Raw genomic sequence first — 27,274 nt, forward strand, 5'->3', positions numbered from 1 at the left:
CTCACTGCTGCTCATTGCTCTACTCCTGACTCGCAACCTCAGTAAGCCAATGGGGCTGGAGTCTTTGTTGAGTGAGGCTGTCCTATGCACTGGGGGATATTTAGCAGAAACTCTGGCCACCAATCATTAGATGCCAGCAGCATCCCCATCACCCCCTCAAAGTCATGAGAACTATCACTCTAACCCAATCCCACGTACACATCGAGATTCCCAGAATTACACCTCCTGCCTGAACCTGGCCACAGGGCACCCTAATTCCTGCCTCCAGCTGCCCTACTGACCTCTCCACCTAGGGGTATAACAGCAACTCAAATTTACAGAATCTAAACCGGATCCGTGACTTATCCTGCCATACCCAGATCTGTCAGCACAATTACTGACACAACCTAGAAATTCTCTGTTGGGGGGCCTGTTCTACATGTTGTAGGATGTTCCCTGGCCTCTCTCCATTAGGTGCCAGGAGCTCCCCAACCCCAGGTGTGACAACCAAAAATGTCTCCAAACATTGCCAGGGGGTGGGGATTATCCCTAGATGAGAATGGCTGACTGATGTGGACTATTTGAAACACAGCACCGACGGCTTCCTCTGAGATGTGAAGTCCATTCACATCCCTCCTGCGCTGAACCCCTCCACACCAGGGTCTATAAGGCCCCTGTACTGTCTCTGACTCCATGGACTGGCCTCACCCTCACTCACTGGGATGCAGCCACCCTGGCCTCCTTGCTAATCCTACAACACACCCTTAGCACACCAACTCCTATAGCACACCAACTTAATCCTTACCCTAGAGCCTTTAAAATCTCTTATTCCTTCTAGAATCTTTTTCCTACTGATACTGGCATGGCTGATTTTTCTTGTCATGTAAACTTCAGCTCAAATATCACCTCTCAAAGAGGCCCTGTTTAACCCCTCCACCTAAGGAACTGTGATGTCTGCCTCGCAACTTGCCCATCTCTCACCTCACCACATTACCTTCCAGACATCCATCATGGTGTGAACTGTCTATCTTGGTGTGAACTGTCTCTCATAGTGTGAACTGCCTTGTTATTTGTCTTTATTATTTTCTCTCTCTTTCCAAAAACTCAACCTCTACAAGAGCAGGTCCTTAGCTGACTTGCTTTCCACTCTATCTCCATGCCTAGAATAGTGCACAGCACATAATACATGTTCAAGAAAAACTAGCACTGAGGATGCAATGAATCAATCAATAACAAATCAATAGCAGCTGGGCTCATGCCTGTAATCCCAGCACTTTGGGAGGCTGAGGCAGTTGGATCACTTGAGGTCAGGAGTTCAAGGCCAGCCTGACCAACATGGAGAAACCCCATCTCTACTAAAAACACAAAATTAGCCTGGCATGGTGGCGCATGCCTGTAATCCCAGCTACTCGGAAGGCTCAGGCAGGAGAATCGCTTGAACCTGGGAGGTGGAACCTGTGGTGAGCTGAGGTCACACCATTGCACTCCAGCCTGGGCAACAAGAGTGAAACTCCATCTCAAAAAAATTAAGAAGGAGGAGGAATCAATAATGGGCCAGGTGCAGTGACTCATGCCTGTCATCTCAGCACTTTGGGAGGCTAAGGTGGGAGGACTGCTTGAGGCCAACAGTTTAAGACCAGCCTAGGCAATCTAGCAGGACCCAACCACTATGAAAAATTAGCTGAGTATGTAGCTAAAAACAACTAGGCCCGTAGTCCTAGCTACTCAGGGAGGGTGAGGCAGGAAATAGCTTGAGCCCAGGAGTTCAAGGTTGCACTGAACTATGATTACACCACTGCACTCCAGCCTACGTGACAGAGTGAGACTCCATCTCTAAAAAAAGAAGAGTTATTATTATTATCACCATCACCATCATCATCCAGGGAATAAAGACCAGAGTGTAAGAATTAGAAGAAGAGAATTAAGGAATATCAGAGTATGCTGCACGTAGGAAAGGTAAGTACTGATTCCTCCTACTTGCTTCTGTGCCATGGGTATAATTTACAAATAGAATAGGGTTAATGTGGTCAAGGGCAAATGAGGTGGAAACACTGGCCTGGATAAAAGCACTTTGGGCCGGGCATGGTGGTTTATGCCCATCATCCCATTACTTTTGGAGGCAGAGGTGGGTGGATCACCTGAGGTCAGGGGTTTGAGACCAGTTTGGCCAACATGGTGAAACTCTGTCTCTACTAAAAATACAAAACTTAGCCAGGTGTGGTGGCACATTCCTATAATCTGAGCTACATAGGAGGCTGAGGCAGGAGAATCGCTTCAACCCAGGAGGCGTAGGTTGCAGGGAGCAGAGATCGCAGGCACCATTGCACTCTAGCCTGGGCAACAAGAGCGAAACTCCGTCTCAAAAAACAAAAGTAATTTGTATGTCAATAAGCCCCAGGAAAGTCCTTACTTGTTCTTTTCACAGATCTTTTCTTACCTTCATCCACTGAAACTTTTGCATTTTTTGCATACAGAAAAGAGTTGAAGGTTCAAGAACCACATACAAAAGAGGATACGTCATTTGCAAAAATATCCACAGTTGCCACAGAAAGATACTGCCAAAAATTCCAACTGACCCAGGTTAAGATTCAGGATGCTGCCAGTGGTGGAGGTTTTGTCCGTTTTCGTCGTGATAGGAGTTGACAGTTGAGGAGAGAAGGGCTTTGGGCTGCCGGATAAACTCCCTGCTTGTCCCGTCTTGGTGGAGGCTGGTGAAGCTGAAAAAGTATGGCATTGTTAAAAGACAGGTTTACAAATAAACAAGTAAAACACGTAGGTGTGGTGTAGGGAGAGAATGGAGAGATTATGAAATTGTGTTTGATTTCAACAAGGCCGCTACAGCATCACGGATGGGGTGGGGTGCGGCATGGCAGGTTGGCCATTCATTTTCAGCAAAGGGCTTTAACCCGACGTGAAACCGTTAAAGCCACAAATGAAGACGGTCTCCCCAGTTACTCTATTAAGCACAAAGCTCTAAGACAAATTGGCTAAGCTGCCACTGAAATTGGTTTGGCCCATTCACGGGTATAAATCTCAACATAAATAGCGATTAAACCAACCCCCACATGGTCCAGATGCAGAAAACGGGAGCCAGCCTTACAAATGCGTGTCATCCGTTTGTGGAAAGACACCATGGCCAGCTCACATGCAGCCACTGCGCCTGCCAGGGACCAACTTGGTCCCTTGGGAAATCTCCAGCTCCCATTTCAAAAGTTCTTGAGGCTGTGTAAAGCCAAACCCAGTACCAGATGAAGGAGGGAGACGTTGGTAAATTATGTCCTTCTTTACCGTATTTCAAACTTTTACGGGAGGAGAGAGAACTGTACCTATGCCTAAGGCTTTTAAAAATACCTTAAAATGACCTACAATCTACTTCTCCTCTGCCTCATGTCACAGGGCTAGGACAAGAAACCACTTATGTTTAAAAAAGCAAGCATTCATAGGGGCCAACAAGCGTCCCAAAGATCCTTCAAATCCTGCCCCTTTGCCCTTGCCCCTCCATGGTAGGGGGACTGTCCTGTTAATGCCTCTTGGGCCCATTTAAAAACAGCTGGGACTAAAGGCATCACTGACAACAATGACAGCCAACTCTTCCAAGAAGAGCAAGAAACATTCTGAGGTGATCTGGTGCTTGAAAGAAATTTCTGGATGGCAAATTGGAGCTAGGAACTGAGACTCCCCAGGGGCTTCGAAAATGCTGGGACACTTGCGTGGGCACTTGCCTCAGTTTCCTCACCTGACAAATTAGGAAACTCAGAACGAGGCTTCAGTGTGTTAAAATTCACACACCACTCGGCTGGTGAATCCAAGTGAGCTAGGCAGCTCTGGTGCCAGGACCTGCCTGCATCACTGTTAATGTAATATAGTGGGAAAGACTCCAGACGTAAAGAGGCCTGGATTCAAGCACGGATCAGAAGCCAGACACTGTGGATTCAAGCCCTGGCTCAGCTGTTGCCCTGCTGTGTAACCCTGGGCCAGTTACTGGCACCTCTGCCCCTCTCTTCCTGGCAGCAGCAAAGAGAGACACTAATAATATGATACAAAGGGACAATAACAGTAGCTACATCTCATCAGGCTGCTGTGAGGATTAAATCAATCATCTGAACAGTGCCTGGCATCCAGTAAGTACTCTGTTACTGTTTGCTATTAGAGTGGTTTTATTTTCTATTTCCCCATTAACCTCCAGGGCTTTGGGGTTATCCTCTGAACCACTGATTCTCAGCTATGAGCAATTCTTCTCTCCAGGGCACACTGGGCATTGCATCCAGACATTTTAAGAGAGTGGGGGGTTGCTACTGGCATCTAAGAGCTAGAGACTAAAAAGGTGCTAAATCTTCTACAATGCACAGAGCGGCCCCCCGCAAGAAAGAGTTATCTGGCCCTGAACATCAACAGTGCTGAAACTGACACGCCACACAGGGATGAAGCAGGCATGCAGCTGGGAATCCTTTTCCTCATCCGGAAATGAAAAGGGAGTAAGGATCAATGTCTTCGATCTATGTCAATTGGTGCCCAGCAAGTGCTCAATAAATATGAGAAATTGTTTTAAGAAATAAGTTTTCTTTGTTTTTGTTTTTTTGAGATGGAGTCTCACTCTGTCACCCAGACTGGAGTGCAGTTGTGCCATCTCGGCTCACTGAAACCTCTGCCTCCTGGATTCAAGTGATTCTTCTGCCCCAGCCTCCTGAATAGCTAGAATTTCAGGCTCCTGCTACCACACCCGGCTATTTTTTGTATTTTTAGTAGAGACAAGGTTTCACCATGTTGGCCAGGCTGGTCTGGAACTCCTGGCCTCAAACAATGCGCCCACCTCAGCCTCCCAAAGTGCAGGGATTACAGGCATGAGCCACTGTGCCCAACCTAGAATTAAGATTTTAAAACAATAAATCTGTTTTACTGCAAGAATTAATAGAATTGGCCTATTCCTTTACTGGGGGGTTGCTATTATTATTACTAGTCCTATCACTGGTACTGTAAGAAGTAGAACTAAAGTGTTTGTTACACAAAGAAACGAGAAAAGGCCAGGTGCAGTGGTTCACCCCTGTAATCCCAGCACCTTGGGAGGCTGAGGTGGGAGGATCACTTGAGCTCAGAAGTTCAAAACCAGCCTGGGTAACATGACGAAATCTCATCTCTACTAAAAATACAAAAAATTTAGCCAGGCATGGTGACACATGCCTGTAGTCCCAGCTACTTGGGAGACCCAGCTACTTGGGAGACTGAGATGGGAGGATCCATTGAGCCTGGGAGGTCAAGACCGCAGTGAGCCGTGGTCATGCCACTGCACTCCAGCCTGGGACAGAGAGGGAGATCCTGCCTCAAAAAAAAAGAAAAAAAAAAGAGAGAATATATGAAAACGAAGGCATTTTAAGAGAAGTATTACCAATAAAATCTTTTTTTTGTTGTTGAGACGGAGTCTCGCTCTGTCGCCCAGGCTGGAGTGCACTGGCCGGATCTCAGCTCACTGCAAGCTCCGCCTCCCGGGTTCACGCCATTCTCCTGCCTCAGCCTCCCAAGTAGCTGGGACTACAGGCGCCCGCCACCTCACCCAGCTAGTTTTTTCTATTTTTTTAGTAGAGACAGGGTTTCACTGTGTTAGCCAGGATGGTCTTGATCTCCTGACCCCGTGGATCCGCCCGTCTCGGCCTCCCAAAGTGCTGGGATTACAGGCTTGAGCCACCGCGCCCGGCACCAATAAAATCTTTAGCATTCGAATTTTTAACATTTTCAATTCATTTATGTTCTACCTCATTCCAAAAGCAATTTGCAGCTGCTCAAATATCTGTGTAATATATTCCCCTTGAGGATTAAAGATCGTGGCTTCTCTAATTGTATTCCCGTAAGCAAACTAGCAAGGTCTAACAGGAAGGGCCTTCCTATACTATCAAGTACCCTGCTTGGGACTACAGAGAACTTTGACAAGGACGCCAAACCCTAAAGGGTAGCAAGAACAAACAAACAAAAACACGCAAAGATGCTGCTGCACGTAGAACACAGCCAAGTGAATCCACATTTTCCTGCTCAACAGGTCAAGTTTGATTGTTTGTTTGTTTGTTTGTTTTGAGACAAGTCTTGCTCTGTTGCCAAAGTTGGAATGCAGTGGGACGATCTCAGCTCACTGCAACCTCTGCCTGCCAGGTTCAAGCAATTCTCCTGCCTCAGCCTCCCGAGGAGCTGAGGCCACAGGTGTATGCCACCATGCCCAGCTAATATTTTTGTATCTTTAGTAGAGATGGGGTTTTGTCACGCTGGCCAAGCTGATCACAAACTCCTGACCTCAGGTGATCCACCTGCCTCGACCTCCCAAAGTGCTAGGATTACAGGTGTGAGCCACCATACCCAGCCTATTTTTATAATTCTGTATATACATTCATGTGTGCTAAACAATTAATAACTAGAACAAGCCTTTAGTTTGAGATATATTTCCTTTGTTAATAAATAAACAAGTGTTGAGATTTAAGAGGTAGTTCTAAATATTAAAAAATGGTTTTAAGCATAGCACTTGGATATGGCAAGAACAAGCGTGGCGGGAAAACACTGGCTTCCCATGGAGATGGGTCTGGTTCACGCTCCCTAGCCAGTAAAGGGCAGGGCCCATCCTCCTAAGGCATCTGGGACTGCAAAGCTTCATGGAGTCAGGAAAGGACATACATGACAATCACTAGCAACCCACAAGCCTCACACCGCAAAACCCTCCTCTGCATCTCCCTGAGAAACGGGTCTCCTATGTCTACCGCCTAATGCCACCAATCCTACCTCCCTAGTCCATGAAACACCCTGCACCTGCCTTGTCCTCCCAATATCATGAATGCCATGGCCACCCACCCAGTGGCTCAAGGCCAAACATACCTAGATCATTCTTTTATTGGGGGACGGGAAGGGTGGCGGGGGGAGAGATGGAGTTTCACCCTTGTTGCCCAAGCTGCAGTGCAATGCTGCGATCTCAGCTCACAGCAACCTCCACCTCCCGGGTTCAAGCGATTCTCCTGCCTCAGCCTCACAAGTAGCTGGGATGACAAGCGCCCGCCACCATGCCTGGCTAATTTTTGTATTTTCAGTAGAGATGGGGGTTTCACCATGTTAGCCAGGCTGATCTCAAACTGGTGACCTCAGGTGATCTACCCACTTCGGCCTCCCAAAGTGCTTGCGATTACAGGTGTGAGCCACTACATCCAGCCCATTCTTAATTCCTCCTTTGCTCTCATGCCTGAACTACCCAGCTCTTCAGCAAGGTCTCTGCACTCCTCTTCCTAAACGTATCTTACATCTCTGCACTCATCTCCACTTCCACTGCTATCACCCTAGTCCATGCAGTCTCAACAGGGACCGTGTGGCCCCCAATGGGGCAAAAATAATTCTTGGGGGGTGAAAAAATCTTACTATTCCTTTTATGTACAAAGCACGTGTGTGGTGTGTGTGTGTGTGTGTGTGTGCATAGACAGTACATAAACAGATCTACAATATTTTTAAATTTCATGAGAGTCCATTCTTAGGTAAGTATCTGCCCAAAATTGAAAATAGGTACCCAAACAAATCTTTGGACACGAATGTGCACAGCAGCACTATTCACAATAGGCAAGAGGCAGAAACAACCAACTGTCCATCAATGGACAAACTGAGGTAGCCACACAATTGAATGTTACTGAGTCACAAAAGGAATGAAGTTCTGATACGTGCTACAGTGTGGCTGACTTAAAAACATGATGCTAAGTCAAGGAAGCCAGACACAAAAGGCCCATATTCTTTCATTTCACTGAAACAAAATACCCAGAATAGGAAAGTCAATTCAAACAGAACAAAAATTGGTGGTTGTCAGGGGCAGGCTGTGGGGTGAGAGGTAGAGGTGGAAGTTTGTGGGGGACAGGGAGTGGCTGTTTAGTGGGTACAGGGTTTTATTTTGGAGTGTCAGAAATGTTTTAGAACTAGATAGAGGTAGTGGCTGCACAGCACTGTGAATGCACTAAATGCCACTGACCTGTTCAAAATGGTAAATTTTATGTTACGTGAATTTGACCTCCATTTTTTAAAAGATCTCAGGGGGAGTAATTAGGAAGAAAATGTATAAAATGGTTCGGGGCGTGGGGGGCGCAGCAATTAAAACACTAGGCAACACTGCCCTGCCCATCATTTCCCACGGAGACCGCGTAAGCACTTCCCACAGGTCTCCCCACCACGTGCACGGCACCCTTCTCCCAGGGCACTCTCCACACAGCAGCCAGGGCAGAACCCCTGAAATGACGGCATATTGCTCCATCACCTAAAACCATCCAGACGCACCTCATTCCCCAGAATAACATGGCCCTGAAAGAGCAGGATCTGTGCTGGCCAGCAGGCATCCAGGATACCCCTGGATGCTTATCAGGTGCCTAATACATTGACTGAATGAGCAGTGCATAAAAATGGTTGAAGAAGGAGGTCTCCATTTCTCTTTTCACTACTGTGGTCATGATAAGCAATAAACAAACAATGATGAGGCTGGTTGCGGTGAGTCCAGCACTTTGGGAGGCGGAGGCAGACACATCACTTGGGGTCAGGAGTTTGAGACCAGTCTGGCCAACATGGTGAAACCCCATGTCTATTAAAAATACAAAAATCAGTCGGGTGTGGTGGTGCACAGCTGTAACCCCAGCTGTTCAAGAGGCTGAGGCAGGAGAATCGCCTGAACCTGGGATGCAGAGGTGGCAGTGAGCCGAGACTGCACCACTGCACTCCAGCCTGAGTGACAGAGACTCCATCTCAAAAAAAAAAAGAAAAAGAAACAATGACAACCAGATACAACCTTTTTCATACAAAAATATCAAATTAAACAAGCTCCCCAATGTTATACATCAACTAAAAGCAAGGTGCTTGCTAAGACAGTGATTAACAATCCGAAGAAAAGATATGACAAGCACTGGTGCAATAGCTCACACCTGTAATCCCAGCACTTTGGGAGGCCAAGGAGCAGATATCACCTGAGGTCAGGAGTTCGAGACCAGCCTGGCCAACATGGCAAAACCCCATCTCTACTAAATATACAAAAAGCAGCCAGGTGTGGTGGCACATGCCTGTAATCCCAGCTACTTGGGTGGCAGAGGCAAGAGACTGCTTAAACCTGGGAGGTGGAGGTTGCAGTGAGCCGAGATCACGCCACTGCACTCCAGCCTGGGCAGCAGAGCAAGATTCCATCTCGGGGGGGGGGGGGGGGGGGGGGACAGGTGTGACTAAGCAGATCACAAAAAAATCCAAGTCAATATACGTGAGGGTGTGGGTGGTACTGGCATGGAGGTCAGAGATGGTGCTCAGCATCCTAGGTGCACAGAACAGCCTCACAATAGAGAATTACCTGGCCCTAAATGTCAATGGTCCTGAGGTTGAGAAAAACCTGATTCGAATCACTCCAGACATTTCAAAAGCAAAAAAGGCTTGGAAATGCTTCTTTCAAACAGATGCCAATCCTTTTATAAAGCCATACATCTTGCCCAAAGAAGAACTAATTGCCTTTAAAGTCACAAATAATTTAACCAGATTTCATACTTTGATGTACAATTCACAAGTGTGGGCTAAAACACATAATTTATTATCTACATTTACAAAATCCTAGCCTGCGTGAAGGACTTTTCTGACTACAGTAGGAAACATGAGCCTTGAAATTAAATTAGGAAAAAAATGCCCATTCCCTCCCATGCACCCCAGCACTCTGGGCAGGGTGGAGGTGGAGTGAATGATTCATGCTAAACGTCCTCCACTTATAAAACCTCAGAAACAACCGGTATGTTCAAAGTGCCGCACCGTGCACAACTCCTATGGTGCCATGCACAGATGAGCAGAGCATGGCCAGATGGCCTAGGATGGGTCAGGAGGTGTTGGTAAAAATGCTGTTTTGAAGGGTTGTTCACTAACATAGAAACAAATTCAGAATACAAGGATATGGACCAGGCATGGTGCCTCGTGCCTATTATCCCAATATTTTGGGAGGCTGAGGCAGGCACATCATTTGAGCCCAGCAGTTTGAGACTAGCCTGCGTAACACAGCAAGACATCATCTATACAGGGGGAAAAAAATTTTTTTTTCCCCCTGCCCTGAAAAAGCAGGATCTGCGCTGGCCAGATTTTTCAATAAATGGGCACCACCACGCCCGACTAATTTTTGTATTTTTAATAGAGATGGGCTTTCACCATGTTGGCCAGGCTGCTCTCAAACTCCTGACCCCAGGTGATGCATCTGCCTCCGCCTCCCAAAGTGCTGGACCAGTAGTGACTCACCGTGACCAGCCTCGTCATTGTTTATTGCTTATCATAACCATAGTAGTGAGAAGAGAAATGGAGACCTCAAGGTGTGGTGGTGCACACCTGTACTCCTATTGTCAGGCTGGAGTGCAGTGGCACAATCATAGGTCACTGTGGCCTCAAACTCCTAGGCTCAACTGATCCTCCCAGCTCAGCCTCCTCAGTAGCTGGGACTACAGCAGCTTGTGACTACTTTAGTGCAACAATGACTAAATAGTTGCAGAGTTGGAAAAAAGACCCAAAAAGCCTAAAATACATACTATCTGGCCCCTGACAGAAAAGGGGGCAATTTGTAAGAGTAAAATAATTTTCAGTATCACTGTCTCTTCCTACACTACACATTGGCTAATTCATGATTCCTAAAATTACCTAAGCACATACCAGCAGGAGGCTGAGGCAGCGGGAACTGCTTGAGCCCAAGAGTTGAACGCTACAGTGAGCCATGATCACACCACTGAACTCCAGCCTGAGTGACAGACTGTGATCCTGTCTCTTAAATAAAAAATCGCAGTTACTTGGGAGGCTGAGGCAAGAGAATCGCTTGAACCCAGGTGGTGGAGGTTACAGTGAGTCGAGATCATGCCATTTTACTCCAGCCTGGAAGACAAGAGTGAAACTTGATCTCAAAAAAAAAAAAAAAAGTTTTTTTAATGTATAAAAATAAAAAAAGAATACAAGGTTAAGCATTAAAAAAAATAAATTCTACAGTCTACACCAGACATTGCAAACAGGTGATCCATGAACCAAGCAGTTTACAGGTGCATTTAATGTGACGTAGCTTTTATTTATTTAAAAATGTGAGCCAAGCCGGGCGCGGTGGCTCAAGCCTGTAATCCCAGCACTTTGGGAGGCCGAGGTGGGCGGATCACGAGGTCAGGAGATCGAGACCATCCTGGCTAACACGGTGAAACCCCATCTCTACTAAAAAATACAAAAAACTAGCCGGGCGACGTGGCGGGCGCCTATAGTCCCAGCTACTCGGGAGGCTGAGGCAGGAGAATGGCGTAAAACCCGGGAGGCGGAGCTTGCAGTGAGCTGAGATCCGGCCATTGCACTCTAGCCTGGGCGGCAGAGCAAGACTCCGTCTCAAAAAAAAAAAAAAAAAAATGTGAGCCAGTACATAAAAGTTGATAGCTGGGTGTGGTGGTATGTGCCTGTAGCCCCAGCTACTCAGAAGGCTAAGGCAGGAGGATCACTTAAACCCCAAGAGTCTGAGGCCAGCCTAGGCAACATAGTGAGGACCCGGTCTCAAAAAAAAAAAAAAAGCTGGAGTAGTTCCCATTTTTTTTAATTTGAGGCTTCTCTTGAAAAACCAGAAATTGGCCGGGCACAGTGGCTCATGCCTGTAATCCCAGCACTTTGGGAGGTGGAGGCGGGCAGATCATGAGGTCAGGAGATCAAAACCATCCTGGCTAACATGGTGAAACCCTGTCTCTATTAAAAATACAAAAAATCAGCTGGGCATGGTGGTGGGCGCCTTTAGTCTCAGCTACTCAGGTGGCTGAGGCAGGAGAATGGCATGAACCCGGGAGGTGGAGCTTGCAGTGAGTCGTGATCTGGGTGACAGAGTGAGACTCCATCTAAAAAAAAAAGAAAAAAGAAAAACCAGAAATCTCTCAATATGGAGCCCATACTCCTATGTGGCAAGAACCAGCAGGAGGAAAAGGTCCCTGGTCCCTTTCAGAAAGGCACAACTCTCTAGCTCAACATCTTGGGAGCTCGTGACCTATTAGCCATGTGTAACACGGGTAACACGGCTGTGTAAAACTTACCCGAGAGCTACTGCCTCTTCTGATGCATGATGTGTGCTAGCATTTGCACTATTGTATTTCCTTATGAAAGAGCTCGTTGTACCACTAAAGTAGCCACAGGCTGCTGTAGTACCTCTAGCATGCACTGTGTATCAGAAGAGTCTTCGTCCCAGTCTCTACCTAGCACTCCCCAACCTCACTCACTGCCATATCTGCCTGATCCCTGTATTTAAGCTTTCAGTTTAACAGTAGGACTTATAAACCAACAAAGAAAAACCTCTGGAAACACAATCTAAGGGCTGGCTGTAGGAGGTGGGATTATCAGTGACTTTATTTTATTGATTGATTGAGATGGAGTCTTGCTCTGTTGCCCAGGCTAGAGTGCGGTGGCGCCATCTCAAGCTCACTGCAACCTCTGCCTCCTGGGTTCAAGTGATTCTCCTGCCTCAGCGTCCTATGTAGTTGGGACTAAAGGTGTGCGCCACCACACCTGACCTGGCCAATTTTTTGTATTTTAGTAGAGACAGGGTTTCGCCATACTCTACTAAGGTTTCGCCATACTCTACTGAGACCTGGCCAGGCTGGTCTCAAACTCCTGACCTAAAGTGATCTGCCCACCTTGGCCTCCCAAAGTGCTGGAATTACAGGCATGAGCCACTGCATCCGGCCATCAGTGACTTTAAATTCTGTAATTAAGAATTATTTTATGAGAAAAACATGTTCATTTCATAATTATTTTTAAAAGGGAGTTTATGAAACCTTTCCTTTCTTTTTTTTTTTTTTTTTTTGGGACAGAGTCCCACTCTTTTGCCCAGGCTGGAGTACGGTGGTGCAATCTCAGCTCAATGCAAGCTCTGCCTCCCGGATTCAAGCAATTCTCCTGCCTCAGCCTCCCGAGTAGCTGGGATTACAGGCGCATGCCACCATGCCTAGCTAATTTTCTGTATTTTTAGTAGAGATGGGGTTTAGCAGAGATGTGTTAGCCAGGATGGTCTTGATCTCCTGACCTCAAGGGATCCGCCCTGCCTCAGCCTCCCAAAATGCTGGGATTACAGGTGTGAGCCACCACACCCAGACCCTCTTTCCTTTCTTAAATGGTAACCCACAGTGTAGCTACGAGACCAAAGGGTGGTGAATGTCACGTCCCCCGACTCTGACCGTAACAGATACTAATAACTTACATTGAGATCGTGCAAGCAAATACCAGTGAAGGTAACCATTCTGGCCAGGAGGTCTACTACATAAAGGGGGAACTACAAAAATCACTGAAAATATTAACCACTTAGGCCATCCAGCTAGCAAGATTATAGGACACTGTGAGTTAAAGGCTTCTGGCTGAGCAAAGTGCTCCTTAGAAAGCTAAATATCCAGTTCTAAGGATTATAGGCACACAGCTCTGAGTTCTCCAATCTTCTAAACAAAAACAAGATTTCTACACTGTTGTAAAAGTTTTATGCAATAACATTTCAATTTGTAGTTTTATGTTGCTGGTTACAAAACTTTCACTGGTGAGGCTACTTCTATTATTTTCTATTCTATGACACTGCAATTTTTTTACACAATTTTGGATGAACTGCTGCCTTATCTCAATTACATTATCCTGACTGTGGAAGCATTTAAATACAAATTTCCCGTCTCCCTCCACTAAATACTATTATCACTGCTAACAGCAGAGGGCAGTAGGGTGCAGAGAAAGGAAACCGGTCTGGACACAGATTCTGGCTGTGGGGACTTGCATACCTCCCTTACACTCTGCATAGCTCTCAATTTGCCTTCTGTAAAATGGGGAGACTGACTCAATTTCTTCCAATCCTCTTAGTCTGTAATAGTGGTTGGCAAACTACAGCTCAAGGGTAAAACTGGGCATACCACCTGTTCCTGCCTGGCCTGCAAGCGAAGAAAGGTATTTTAACATTTTTTTAATGGTTGGGGGGAAAAGAATTAATAGCTCATGAAACATGCAACTTATATGAAATTTAAATTCCAGTGTCTGGACACCTTGGGAGACCGAGACGGGTGGATTACTTGAGGTCAGGAGTTTGAGACCAGCCTGGCCAACATGGTGAAACCCTGTCTCTACTAAAAATACAAAGAACAGCTGCGCATGGTAGCACACGCCTGTAATTCCAGCTACTTGGGAGGCTGACGTGGGAGGATTACTTGAACCCAGGAGGTGGAGGCTGCAGTGAGCTGAGATTATGGTACTGCACTCCAGCTTGGGCAACAGAGCAAGACTTCATCTCAAAAAATATAAACATTTAAATAAATAAATAAATTCCAGTATTCATTTAAAAAGTTTTAATGGAACTCAGCCACACACTGTCTATGGCTGCTCTATTTTCTTCTGCCTAGCTAGCTATCTGTTTATTGAGCTGGGGTCTCACTCTATTGTCCAGGCTGGAGTGCAGTGGCACAATCATAGGTCACTGTGGCCTCAAACTCCTAGGCTCAACTGATCCTCCCAGCTCAGCCTCCTCAGTAGCTGGGACTACAGCAGCTTGTGACTACCTTAGTGCAACAATGACTGAATAGTTGCAGAGTTGGAAAAAAAAGACCCAAAAAGCCTAAAATACATACTATCTGGCCCCTGACAGAAAAGGGGGCAATTTGTAAGAGTAAAATAATTTTCAGTATCACTGTCTCTTCCTACACTACACATTGGCTAATTCATGATTACTAAAATGACCTAAGCACATACCAGCAAGGAGATTATATTTTAGGAAAGGGACTTTAAAGTCTACTCAAATGGGGGATTCCACTAACTTCTCACCTAAAAAGCCACTCAAAGAATGAGGTATTTTTCCAGGAAGTCTGATGTCATTATCTTTCTCCTTTTGTACCTCCCAAGCGAAGAGAGAAGCTAAATTAAACACATTATCCTGTTCTTATATTCCTATAAAACTGAATTTTTTGAAATGTGGTGCAGGAGAACCAATGGTCGTATATATGCCACATTTCATTTTACTGGTTATGTATTAATTTCACATACATGAGGAAAAACCACAACAAGCAATTTAAACACATGAGACTATACATTGTGTTTAGCTTAGGACAAAGCTTCATTACAATTTTAATATTTAAGTATGTAATAAAATATAGCAGAAAACCATGGCAACGAAAGTTCAGGCAACACTAATTCACAAAGTCGCCGCCAAGGTTAAAATTTAAAACATTTCCTGAAAAGCATGCTCTTTATGGGAACTAATGTGCCCAAGGGTTTGTGTAATTAACTACCATGTTTTGTGAACTTGGCTTAAATGGAACCGTGTCATGGAACAAAGTAAGCTTTTAAGGACTCTGGTCAGAAACAAGGGAGTAAAAAGGAAGACTTTTCTGAAACTGTGTCAACACAAATTATGTCAACTCCAAAACAAAACTCTACGACTCAACCATGAGTATCTAGGACCACACGGCTATGAATCAGAACGAGAGAAAGACAGACTGCAGCCTTTATTTTACAGAACCAAAAGCCACAGGCTCTCTCTACCCCTCCTACTACCATCTGGGGAGCAGCTAGAAGCAGTTCTTGAAAATAAACCAAGGAAAAGAAAAAACAATGTTCCAAGAAACAACACAAGCAAAGTCAGCAGAATTATTTGAGTTCACAACTAAGTCCTTATTATTTTAACTTTTGGGGACATTCATGGTATCCTGAAGAACTGATGCTTGCTCCTTAAAGAATTCCTGTAATTTTACTTAAAAACCTGACATTTAAGAATTGGAGGTTTTACTTAAATACTCAGACTTTGGGCCAAGCACAGTGGCTCACACCTGTAATCCCAGCACTTTGGAAGCCCAAGGCGGGTAGATTACTCGAAGTCTAGAGTTCGAGACCAGCCAGGCCAACATGGTGAAATCCCATCTCTACTAAAAATACAAAAATTAGCTGGACTCAATGGTGCGCACCTGTAATCCCAGCTACTCGGGAGGCTGAGGAACAACAATCACTTGAACCCAGGAGGCGGAGGTTGCAGTGACCTGACATGGTGCCAACTGCACTCCAGTCTGGGTAAAAGAGCGAGACTATGTCTCAAAAAAAAAAAAAACAACAAAACAGTAACACAACTACTAAAGGATATGACCTTTAAGGGAATGGGATCACACTAGGAAGACAGAGCACTATGACTATTTTTTACCTTTTTTTTGGTTGTTTTTTTTTTTTTTTTTTTTTTGAGACGGAGTCTCACAAGGGGTCACACTTCACCCAGGCTGGAATATAGTAGCGCAATCATGGCTCACTGCAGCCTCAACCTCCCGGGCTCAGGCAATCCTCCCACCTCAACTATAGTCCCAGAGTAGCTAGGACTACAGACACATGCCACCACGACCAGCTAATTTTTGTATTTTTAGTAGAGACAAGGTTTTTGCCATGTTGCCCATGGTGTTCCATGGTCTGGAACTCCCGAGCTAAAGCAATCTGACTGCCTCACCCTCCCAAAGTGCTGGGACTACAAGGCATGAGTCACGGCGCCTGGTCAAGTATTATTTTTTATCATATGTGTTTCTCTAACACTTGTGCCATTTAGTGTGACTGTAGGGTTTTGACAGAAAAATACAATTTCAACTAAAAATTATTTGTGTTATGGAAAGTCAATAATCCAAAATGCAGTGACATTTGAACAGAACGCCAAAAGATTTCTGGCCATCTCCATCTACTTCTAGGTATAACCTCCAGGTGGCCTTTTAGAGACACTTTTCTCATTTCTGGGTCCCTAGCAGGAAGAATTCCATCTGGTGACTTCTTGAAAATCTGCTCTGTGGCCCCCTACAGTTCCCCGCGATTGCTCGATGCTCACCTGCTTGGGCCCACCAGGTGTGTACCCATGGGAAACCCCCGTGTCCGAGGGGCCTCCTCCCCACTTCCCCGCACGGAGCTGACCTGTGCTCTTATCCAGGAAGTCCATGGACTCCTCACTCGCGCTGAAGTGGCTGGACGTGGCCTTCTTCTCAGCATCCTGCTCCACGTCAGAGCCTGTGTGCACGGAAGAGTTTGTGCTCATGGGGGAGCGCGGCATATCCGACAAGGAAATCCGGCGGCCTGTGCCCCCACTCAGCACGGGCTTGCTCATCAGGATCTTGGGGGAAGCCGTCATGTCAAAGTTGAGCTTGACCTTCTCCTGCTTGTCTATCTTGGCAGTGCCGGCACTGGGGTTGGTGGGATCGAGCAGCATTTGGTACTGGCTGTTGGGTGTGTAGGGTGTCCTGAATGGAGAGTAATTAAAAACCCCAAACTTCCTGCGGATGTTCTCCACGTAAACCTCCATCTCTTGCATGGCACTGTTGAAGATGCTCTTAGTCTTTTTCACAGAAAAAGGAATTTCTTTAGACATGAGGTAGCAATTATTTATTGGAACCCAGGCCCTAGGAGGGCAAAAGACAAAGAGAGTTTAAGTCAACTTCAGTAATTTCCAAGATTGCTTTTTTCTTGATGTGAACCAAATTAGCCAAGCATGTTTGCCAAGATTCTTATTCTATTTAAAAAAAAAAAAACTTGGTTTGAAGGATTAATTACTGATCCATTTAACAAGCAAGTTCTACCATAACAGAACATGAACAACAAAACTTCAGCTAAAACATTTCAAAGTGCAATAGACTTAGTCATTGTGAGCCATTAAAGAAATAATCCTCTTTGGTTTTCTCTTGGTAGACAAAAATAAATCAGCCACTGCATCCGACAACACTTCTGAAAAGAGACTTATTCCTCAGGTCGCACTCAGACATAAAGAGCTTCCTTTTCCCACTGCCATTCTAAGTAGGACCAGAAGGAAACTTTGGAATACTGCCTTCCTAAAAGGAGGCACCTGTTTTTGAATGTGAGATAATTCACATAGAAAATCACTGAAAAAGGACCCCATTAGCCTCCAGGCGTATACTTTCCACCCCCCATTCCAGGCCAGTTCCATCTTCCTAACGTCCATACTCCACATTCCAATTTTGCTCTGCAAAGACCTATGAGAGCGTGTCTTTGCAGAGCAAACAACGCCAGCAGCAGCTTTTCTGGAACCAGGGCCAGTGGCCCCTGGGGGAGGTGGGAACACCATAACCGCTGCTGTGGGTGACCGTGCAGCTGATACAGGGACATCCCAGACATAACTTGGCTACCATGTACGATCCACTGGCCTCAACCCAGTTTCTGGTTGGGAAAACTGGTGAGAATAAGCTTTCCAAGGAGGGCTTTCGTGGGGGATTTTTTTGTTTATGATGAATTAATTTTATTTATTTATTTATTTATTTATTTATTTATTTATTTGAGATGGAGACTCGCTCTGTCGCCCAGGCTGGAGTGCAGTGGCACTATCTCAGCTCACCACAACCTCTGCCTCCTGGGGTTGGGTTCAAGCAATTCTCCTGCCTCAGCTTCCCAAGTAGCTGGAACTACAGGTGTGTGCCACCATGCCCAGCTAATTTTTGTATTTTTAGTAGAGATGGTGTTTCACTACATGTTAGCCAGGCTGGTCTTGAACTCCCGACCTCGTGATCCACCCACCTCAGCCTCCCAAAGTGCTGGGATTACAGGTATGAGCCACTGCGCCTGGCCTTTTTGGCTTGTTTTTTTAAGAGACTAGGTTTCCCTCTGTCACCCAAGCTGGAAAGCAGAAGCATGATCAAGGCTCACTACAGCCTCGAACTCCTGGACTCAAGGACTCCTCCCAGATCAGCCTCCCAAGTAGCTCGGGGTACAGGCACGCACCACAACACACCCAGATCATTTTTAATTTTTGTATACTTTTGTAGAGATGGGGTCTCACTACATTACCCAGGATGGTCTTGAACTCCTGAACTCAAGCAATCCTCCCACCTTGGCCCCCGCAAGAGCTTCCAAGGTGGCCTTTTAGATTTCACAGACCACGAACTCAAGCCCAGTAGACAGCAGTAGGGAACAAAGGGGACTTTGCAGAAGTAGAAAACTCACGTCTGGTGGAAAGGGAGAAAGCGGTATCTACTCAGCTGCTGTCCCAAAGCAACTATGCAGGAATCTGGACCCAACACTGTCATGTCTTCCAACATTTTAAAGAGAAGAAGGAAAAATAGACTTCTTGGCCAGGCGCGGTGGCTCAAGCCTGTAATCCCAGCACTTTGGGAGGCCGAGACGGGCGGATCACGAGGTCAGGAGATCGAAACCATCCTGGCTAACACAGTGAAACCCCGTCTCTACTAAAAAATACAAAAAACTAGCCGGACGAGGTGGCGGGCACCTGTAGTCCCAGCTACTCGGGAGGCTGAGGCAGGAGAATGGTGTGAACCCGGGAGGCGGAGTTTGCAGTAAGCCGAGATCCGGCCACTGCACTCCAGCCTGAGCAACAGAGCGAGACTCTGCCTCAAAAAAAAAAAAAAAAAAGACTTCTTATGTTACATTTTACCCCCATTTCAACAGTTGGCATCTAAGAGAAAACAACCCAGGAGAAATAAAGCATATCCCTGGGACAGAATTCAGAATACAGGCGGATTGTTTGCAAGGTTTGGTGATACCAGATCACAACACAAACTGAAACTAAACACCCCAAAAATATCGATCTGCTCTATCAGAGTGCTGGAAATCACCAGCTTCTCATCCATTCTGACTGCTGTCTTTCTGCTGACACCTGAAAAACCATACCTCTAGCAAGAGGGGCAGAGCAGAACAGAAGCCAGATGCCCTCAAGGTAAGAGTTTGCCTCACGGTGAGATTCTGCGTTCAAAGTGAGCGGGCACAGATCAGGACTACTAGACAGGACAGATCTGAGAAGGCATCAGGGTCTCCAGGGCTGTCCCAGGGCAAATGACTCGCCCTTCCTGAGCTAGTCTCAGCTCTGTCACTGAGAAAAAGGAGAGTGAGTCCTTAACTGGAGAATCAAGAGGCAGGGCCACCAGGAGCTTATCACCAGATGATCCTGGTATCATAACCTCGAAACCCCCACCTGCTCCACACCCACCTCACCCACACACTTCTGTCCAGTATCCAAGGCCCTCACTGTTCCCTCCCCGCAAGTATTTTCCATGAAATTGTTTGGCAGGGAAGAAAAAAGTCTCTTTTCTTTAAAACAAGCCCAGGGTTGGACATGGTGGCTCACACCTGTAATCCCAGCACTTTGGGAAGCGGAGGTGGAAGGATCACGTGAAGTCAGGAGTTCGAGACCAGCCTGGCCAACACGGTGAAACTCCGTCTCTACTAAAAATGGAAAAATTAGCCGGATGTGTTGGCACGCCCCTGTAATCCCAGCTACTCAGGAGGCTGAGCTGGAAGAACTGCTTCAACAAGTCACTGCACTCCGTGCTGGGCGAGAAAGCAAGCCTCCACCTCAAACAAACAAACAAACAAATAAATAAATAAATAGAACAAGCCTGGTGACAGAGCAAGACCCCCTCTTAGATAGATAGATAGATAAATAGATAGATAGATAGATAGATAGATAGATAGATAGATAGATAGATAGATAGATAGATAAAAGCAAGCCCAGGAAGTATTTCAAGGGAAATTCGACTTGCTTGACAAAATAAGAGTCTCTGCAAGGGACAATATCCAGCTTCACATTATCTCAGTTCTAACCCCATGATGGCTTCTCCCTAGCTATGTGACCCTAGGCACTCTCTGACCTTAAGTTTTCTTATTGATAAAATAGACATAAAAGCAGCTTCCACAAAAAAAGCTCTTAAAACACTGCCCAGTACATAGTAGGCAATTGGTTGGTGTCCGCTTTGTTTTTTTTTTTTTTTTTTACTCTGCAGGCATTTAATAAAGTATTTCCTATATTTTTATATAACTGTGCACCTATAATACAAAACTAGGCCAGGCACAGTGGCTTACGCCTGTAATCCCAGCACTCTGGGAGGCCAAGGCAGAATGGATCGGTTGAATCCAGGAGTTCAAGACCAGCCTGGGCAACATGGTGACCCCGTCTCTACTGAAAACACAAAAAATTAGCCGGGCATAGTGGCACATGCCTGTAGACCCAGCTACTTGGGAGGCTGAGGCAGGAGAATGGCTTGAACCCAGGAGGGGGAGGCTGCAGTGAGCCGAGATCTTGCCACTGCACACACCAGCCTAGGTAACAAACCAAGACTCTGTTTCAAAGAAAAAAAGAATGGTGGTCAGAGACTCCCTGCCCAAAGCCTACTAAAACATCCCAAGACCTCCAAAGTTGTTTCTCTACCACTGTGGAAGGTCCTGAACAACTCCCTACAGGGGATCCCCTCACCCAAAACAAGCCGAACAATGCAGTGTACTCCCTTAAAGCAGGTGCTAAGAGGGCCTAGGAAACTGGTGACCATCAGACTCATGCTGCTTTCTTTTTCACAAACAGAAGGGGGCCAGCCTCCACGACAGCTCTCATCCAGAACCAAGACCTAAACACACAAAAGCTTTTGGGAAACAGCTTCTGCACACAGAGCTGACCAACTCACACACCGTTCTTCATGCTCTGTAAGCCACCTTCAGTGGTTGTCTGACGGGTGAGAGATAGAGGTCCCTGCAGAGCAGTCACAGCTGAGAGACTAGAGCCATCAACCCTAAGAGTCTGGGAATACTGGGTACAAGGGGGTAGGTATTGTTTTCTCCCATCCTGCCTGTGTCCTAAGTATATCTACTCATACTGTATCAACCTACAGAGTAAGAATCCCACATCATCAAGATGGTTCACATTTGTTATGCTCTGATGAAGAGAAGGGATGTACAGCCTGTCACCAATTCCACCTGCTCTTCAAATAAAAAAGAAACTCCTGCCTAGCCCTCTAACTGCAGCTCCAAGCATCCTCTCCTCCCCTGACCCTGTTTAAATCCCACTATCCTCCCAGCATTTCCTGAACCCTCTCAGCCCCAGCCCTTCCCCTCCCAAGCCTCTGCTCTTCCTGGTCCCTCATCCCAGATCTTCGTACCAGGCCCCCACCACTACCTCCTGATCTGAGATTATCTTGCCTATTGGTTCACTTGTGTATCATCCTTCTTCCCCGCTAGGATATCAGCCTTCACATGGGCAGGAACATTGAATCACCAGCCTCCACTACACAGCCTGGCATGCAGCAGGCATCAAATATGTATTTCTTTGAATGAAGGAATAAAGGAATTAAAGTCAAGGTGCAATACTTCCTACCAAATCCAGCACCATCTCAATAATTTCCATTTTGTCTTCTGACAGTGGACTGTTGGGATTCCTAGTACATGAGTTTGCAAATGATTTGGGAATTCACTCTTTTGGTCTGCAAGACGACTAGCAAAATTTAGCAGGGGAAACAAACTTCAGCTTCTGGACACTCTGTGTGTGTACATAATTTGTAGTATATGTATCTTAAGTAGTCTCCCCTACACACTAACACGCTTTCTCAAACCAATCGGTAGGGCTTCAAAAGGGTCTTTGCCTTAGTTAATCATAACTTGATAAAAAGAGTACTAAGATATTAACTGCTGCTCATCTCTGCCTACCTGTTGTTCTCAAGCACGCAGTGGGCTCCGCTCTACAGGGAACTGCTATTAGCTGGAATAATTCACTCTGCCGTGTGCGGAGGGGAAGGGGAGGGCAGGAAGGCTGGGAGGGAGGGCTCACACCTGTCAAAACAGCAACCCCTTATAATTTCCCATTGTAGCTTCAGAGAAAAGGGAACAGGAGAGAACTACTCAGCATGATGATAAGAGATTCATTTACTGGCAATCTAGGAAACTACTTCTAATCTTTGAAAGAATGATTTGGAGAGCAGTTTCCATGGAAGTTTAATTTACTTCAGAAACCCCTCCCAAAAACCAAAACAAAACAAAAAAGAAGAGCGGCACTTCAAACAGCCACAGAACCCAGTCCGATTTTGGTTTCAACAACAGACTCAGTCAAGTAAGATGACTTTCTAACACACCTGAGAAAACTAGCCCACGCCATTACCAAGCTTAACATACCACAGGAAATTTATTTCAACAACAAGATCAATGGTTGGTATCATGACAATAATCAGAATAATAGCTACAGCCTCCAATTCTTTTCTTATCTAATAACAGTATCAAAGTTCAGTGAAAGCTACACGTTCCAAGCCTGTGATTAACTCCCACCTGTCATGTTGTCCAAAGAATCGGGCATCGACCTGCCCATCTTTATCCCTCAGAGCTTTTGCAGGCCAGAATGGAAACCCCTTCAGTTTGGCCCAGACCAAAGGATGTGGATTGCTCTAGGAAAAGAAAAACAAGATTCAGAGTTTGTACATATTTGACAGCAAGATACCCACCAAAGTTTGGTATGTGAGGATGAAGCAGGATTGTGGGACACAGGCCATGAGTGGAAAAAGAGTTTCGAGCAGGGTCGGCCCGTGTGGTATTCCCTAAAAGGTGTGTGGCCAAGACACCTGGACAAAACTGCAAACGGAGTTAAATGGTGAAATCAAAAGCTGAATGAAGTCCAGGCACGGTGGCACACGCCTATAATCCCAGCACTCTGGAAGGCCAAGGTGGTGGATCACTGAGGTCAGGAATTCGAGACCAGCCTGGCCAACATGGTGAAATCCCATCTCTACTAAAAACAGCAACATTAGCCGGACGTGGTAGCACTGTTAGTTCCAGTTACTCAAGAGGCTGAGGCAGGAGAATCACTTGAACCCAGGAGGCGGAGGTTGCAGTGAGCCAGGATCACGCCACTGCACTCCAGCCAGGGCAACAGATCGAGACTCCACTTCAAAAAAAAAAAAAAAAAAACGATGACTAAACCAGGGTTGTTGGATCCTAGCTGTACCATTACTACCTGGGCAGGCACGAGCAAGACATTTCACCTTTCTGTGCAACATACTCACAGAGACAATGACGCCAGTACCTCCTGTTACATTTGGATTAAATGTGCATCATACCTAGCGTCTGATAAGGGGCAGTATTTTGCTACCTTTATTCTTTATTGAAGGCTATGCAGAGGCTTCGCTATTACCATGTTAATCTCCAAAGGCACGAAGAGATGCAAAGTGTATTTTCTCAACTTTCCTTGCCTAATCTTGCCTCCGAATCCACTCCAACCCACCACCCCCACCAACACACACACCAGTGCATCCCAACAATGTTTCTCTCTGCAGTACCCCAGTCTGGGAAAGGCAGATACATGGGGAAACTAGGGTGACTTTATTTCCCCAAGGAACCATGTTTTGGAGGAACGATGGAGTTAATCCAGGGAAGTATTTTCAAACCTCTTAAAATAGAACCAACATGATTTGTAAATCACACACTGATTTAAGCTCATCTTATTATCTGAACAGCTTTGCTGCATCCCACATCTCTGATGAGCTCCCTTTTATGCTGCATCTTGCAGTCTGCCCAGGCTAATCAACCCAGGAAACCATGATGCTATCTCTGGCACATGAACTTTCAGCCTAAGAGGTTTATCCTACCTGGATTGCTTTCCCTCTGTCATAACTTTATCAGCAAAAAATTATCTTAAAACTCCATCCAAAGTTTCATCTAATAAGCCACCTGGAAAAAGCTGTCTCGGGGTAGTCATCCAAGGCACAAGGTTCCGTAAATGAAATAAGCAAAGTAAATCCAACTTACACAAGGCTCACAAAACCAGTTATCTCGTTTTTGGCAAGCAGCTAGATAACATTCTGGACATACTTCGATTTCATTCATCTGTAAAGCAAAAATACATTAGAATGTGTCACCCCAGAGGTGGATATCTTGTGGACCTCAATCAATGCTTGATGATTTTGAAGGTTAAGATGTTTTAAAGTCCCACAGAGGAAACACCTTGGAGATGAATCCAACCACTATGCACCACTCCCAGTGCTTCCCCCCACTCCAAGCCATGGTCCTTTCTCTCTCGACCACTGCAACAGCTAACTCCCCACATCACCTGCTTCCACTTTTACCCCCATTATAGATATTCTCTGCAGAGCAGCCACAGCCATCTTTTTTTTTTTTTTTTTCTCCTGAGTTTCACTCTGTTGCCCAGGCTGGAGTGCAGTGGCCCAATCTGGGCACACTGCAACTTTGCCTCCTGGGTCCAAGTGATTCTCGTGCCTCAGCCTCCCAAGTAGCAGAGATTACCGGTGTACACCACCACGCCCAGCTAATTTTTGTATTTCTAGTAGAGTTTCACTATGAGTTTAGTAGGTTTCACTATGTTGGCTAGGCTGGTCTCAAACTCCTGGCCTCAAGTGATCCACCCGCCTCAGCCTCCCAAAGTGCTGGGATTAGAGGTGTGAGCCACCGTGCCCAACCCAGAGCCACCTTTTATAGAATAAATCTCATCTGGTCCTTCCCCTGCTTAAAAGTCCCCAGTGACTTCCCATTATACCCAGTAGTTCTCTGTCAGAGCACTTGAACCATTCCCCCCACCGACAGGGATCACATAGCAATGTCTGGAGACATTTTCGATTGTCACAAGTGGGCCAAAGGAGGGAGGGGGGGACTACTGGAATCTAAGAGGTACACGATAGTCCCTGCAACTAAGAATTCTCCAGCCCTAAGTGTCAGCAGCACCAAGCTGAGAAACTAACAGTGAAGTCTAATGACCTGACAGGTTCCTTCAAAGCCACATGTGATCGGGCCGCACCCCACCTGTCTGGGCTCACCTTGCAGCACCTCTGTTCCCCAACCCCTTCCAGCCACTGTGGCCTGCTCTGCTTGCCAAACTCAATTCTATGTCCACAGTAGCTAATTAATACCACGTTGCCCTATTTCATCTTCACTGACAACAATCTGAAAATTCAATTAACTTATTGTCCTTTCCTCTCATAAGAAAGTACATTCCCCTAGAGTAACATTGTGGCTTAGAGCCAAAGACACCAGAAGCTCCCTTCTTGGATCTCAAGTCAGACTCCACCATTTACTAGCTCTGTGACTTTAGGGTAAGCTGCTTCTCTTCTCAGAGCCCCAACTTGTTGATGTATTGAAGAGAAAAAAAAAAGCAGCACCCACCACAAAGGGCTGTTATAAGAAATTAAATGAGATAAGTGTAAAGTGCTTCAAGTGACAGAGTAATCAATTTCACCCATTAACATTTATTGAAGACTTAGAGTGTGCTAGTAGTATTCTAAGAATTCTGTAAATATTAACTCATTTATCCCATACACCCCATGAGATTAAAAAAAAAAAAAAATGAGGCCCCAAAAAGTTAAGTAACCTGCCCAAGGTCTTATAGCAACAAAGTGGCACAGTCAAGATTTGAACCCAGGCAGTCAGGCTCCAAAACCCATGCAGGTCACCACTGCACTGATATTTGTTATTCCTTTCTACCATTATCAGCCTTATTCTTCTCTTTAACTCTTATCATCATGCAAGGTGCCACATATGTAATAGGTGCTCAATAATTATAAGACTAACAGACTTCACAGGTCAGTGAATAAGTAAGTGAATGAATGTGCGAACAAATGCATGGATGGCAAAGTGCACCTCCTGCTTCTAGCCCACTCTACTTCTGGGCTGTTCCAAAGGAACATATCCAAAATAGCCCGTATGACTTGTCATCAAGGAAATGAAAACTAAAATCACAGTAAGATGCCTATTATTTTTGTTTGTTTTGTTTTTTTTTTTGAGATGGAGTCTCGCTCTGTCGCCGAGGCTGGAGTGCAGTGGCGTGATCTCGGCTCACTACAACCTCCACCTCCCAGGTTCACGCCATTCTCCTGCCTCAGCCTCCCGAGTAGCTGGGACTACAGGCGCCCGCTACCACGCCTGGCTAATTTTTTGTATTTTTAGTAGAGATGGGGTTTCACCGTGTTAGCCAGGATGGTCTCGGTCTCCTGACCTCGTGATCCGCCCGTCTCGGCCTCCCAAAGTGCTGGGATTACAGGCGTGAGCCACCGCGCCCAGCCAGATGCCTACTGTTTTTACAAATTACATCGTTGGGGCAAGGGGACACATATATACATACAGTTTCGTAATTACAACTCCCAATATTGGAAAGGACATACCCTCATTGTAATTGGAACATCTGACATGTTCACAGCCTCACAGTAATTTTATTTCTAAAAATTAAACTAAGGAAATCATCAAACGCACAATGATATTCATCACCTTGTTACTTAAAATGCTGATAAAACTGGGTACTACTTAATGACAAGAGGAGTAATTAAATGAATGTCCATGAGTTGTACGTAATACTATACAGCCATGAAAAATTCTGTTCTTCCTACGAGTTTAATTACCTAGGAAACAGAGAAAATACATAAAATAAACTAAGTGAAAAAGCAGTTTATAAAACTCTCTACATATAAATATAGACATAAGCTGGGCTTGGTGGCTGAGGCCTATATTCCCAGAGTCTTGGGCGGCTGAGGCAGAAGGATTGCTTGAGCCCAGGAGTTTGAGACCAGCCTGGGCAACATGGCAAAACCCCATTTCT

The 27,274-nt window shown here is 45.7% G+C and overlaps 1 protein-coding gene across 14 annotated transcripts in view; it reads right to left on the reverse strand.

The window, feature by feature from the left end:
- The window catches only part of ZMYND8 (zinc finger MYND-type containing 8), a 150,587-nt gene that overhangs the window by 49,348 nt on the left and 73,965 nt on the right, over positions 1-27,274 (reverse strand). For all 14 annotated transcript variants that reach the window (XM_023192509.2, XM_023192507.2, XM_023192505.2 and 11 more), the window contains 4 exons: positions 24,481-24,558; positions 23,008-23,123; positions 16,879-17,360; positions 2,556-2,696 (listed from right to left, as the gene is read on the reverse strand). In XM_023192509.2, coding sequence (XP_023048277.1) covers positions 2,556-2,696; positions 16,879-17,360; positions 23,008-23,123; positions 24,481-24,558 — 817 coding nt within the window. The remainder of the gene's footprint in view (positions 1-2,555; positions 2,697-16,878; positions 17,361-23,007; positions 23,124-24,480; positions 24,559-27,274) is intronic.

This window comes from Piliocolobus tephrosceles, chromosome 20 (assembly GCF_002776525.5).
Source record: "Piliocolobus tephrosceles isolate RC106 chromosome 20, ASM277652v3, whole genome shotgun sequence".
Classification (NCBI taxonomy): Eukaryota; Metazoa; Chordata; class Mammalia; order Primates; family Cercopithecidae; genus Piliocolobus; species Piliocolobus tephrosceles.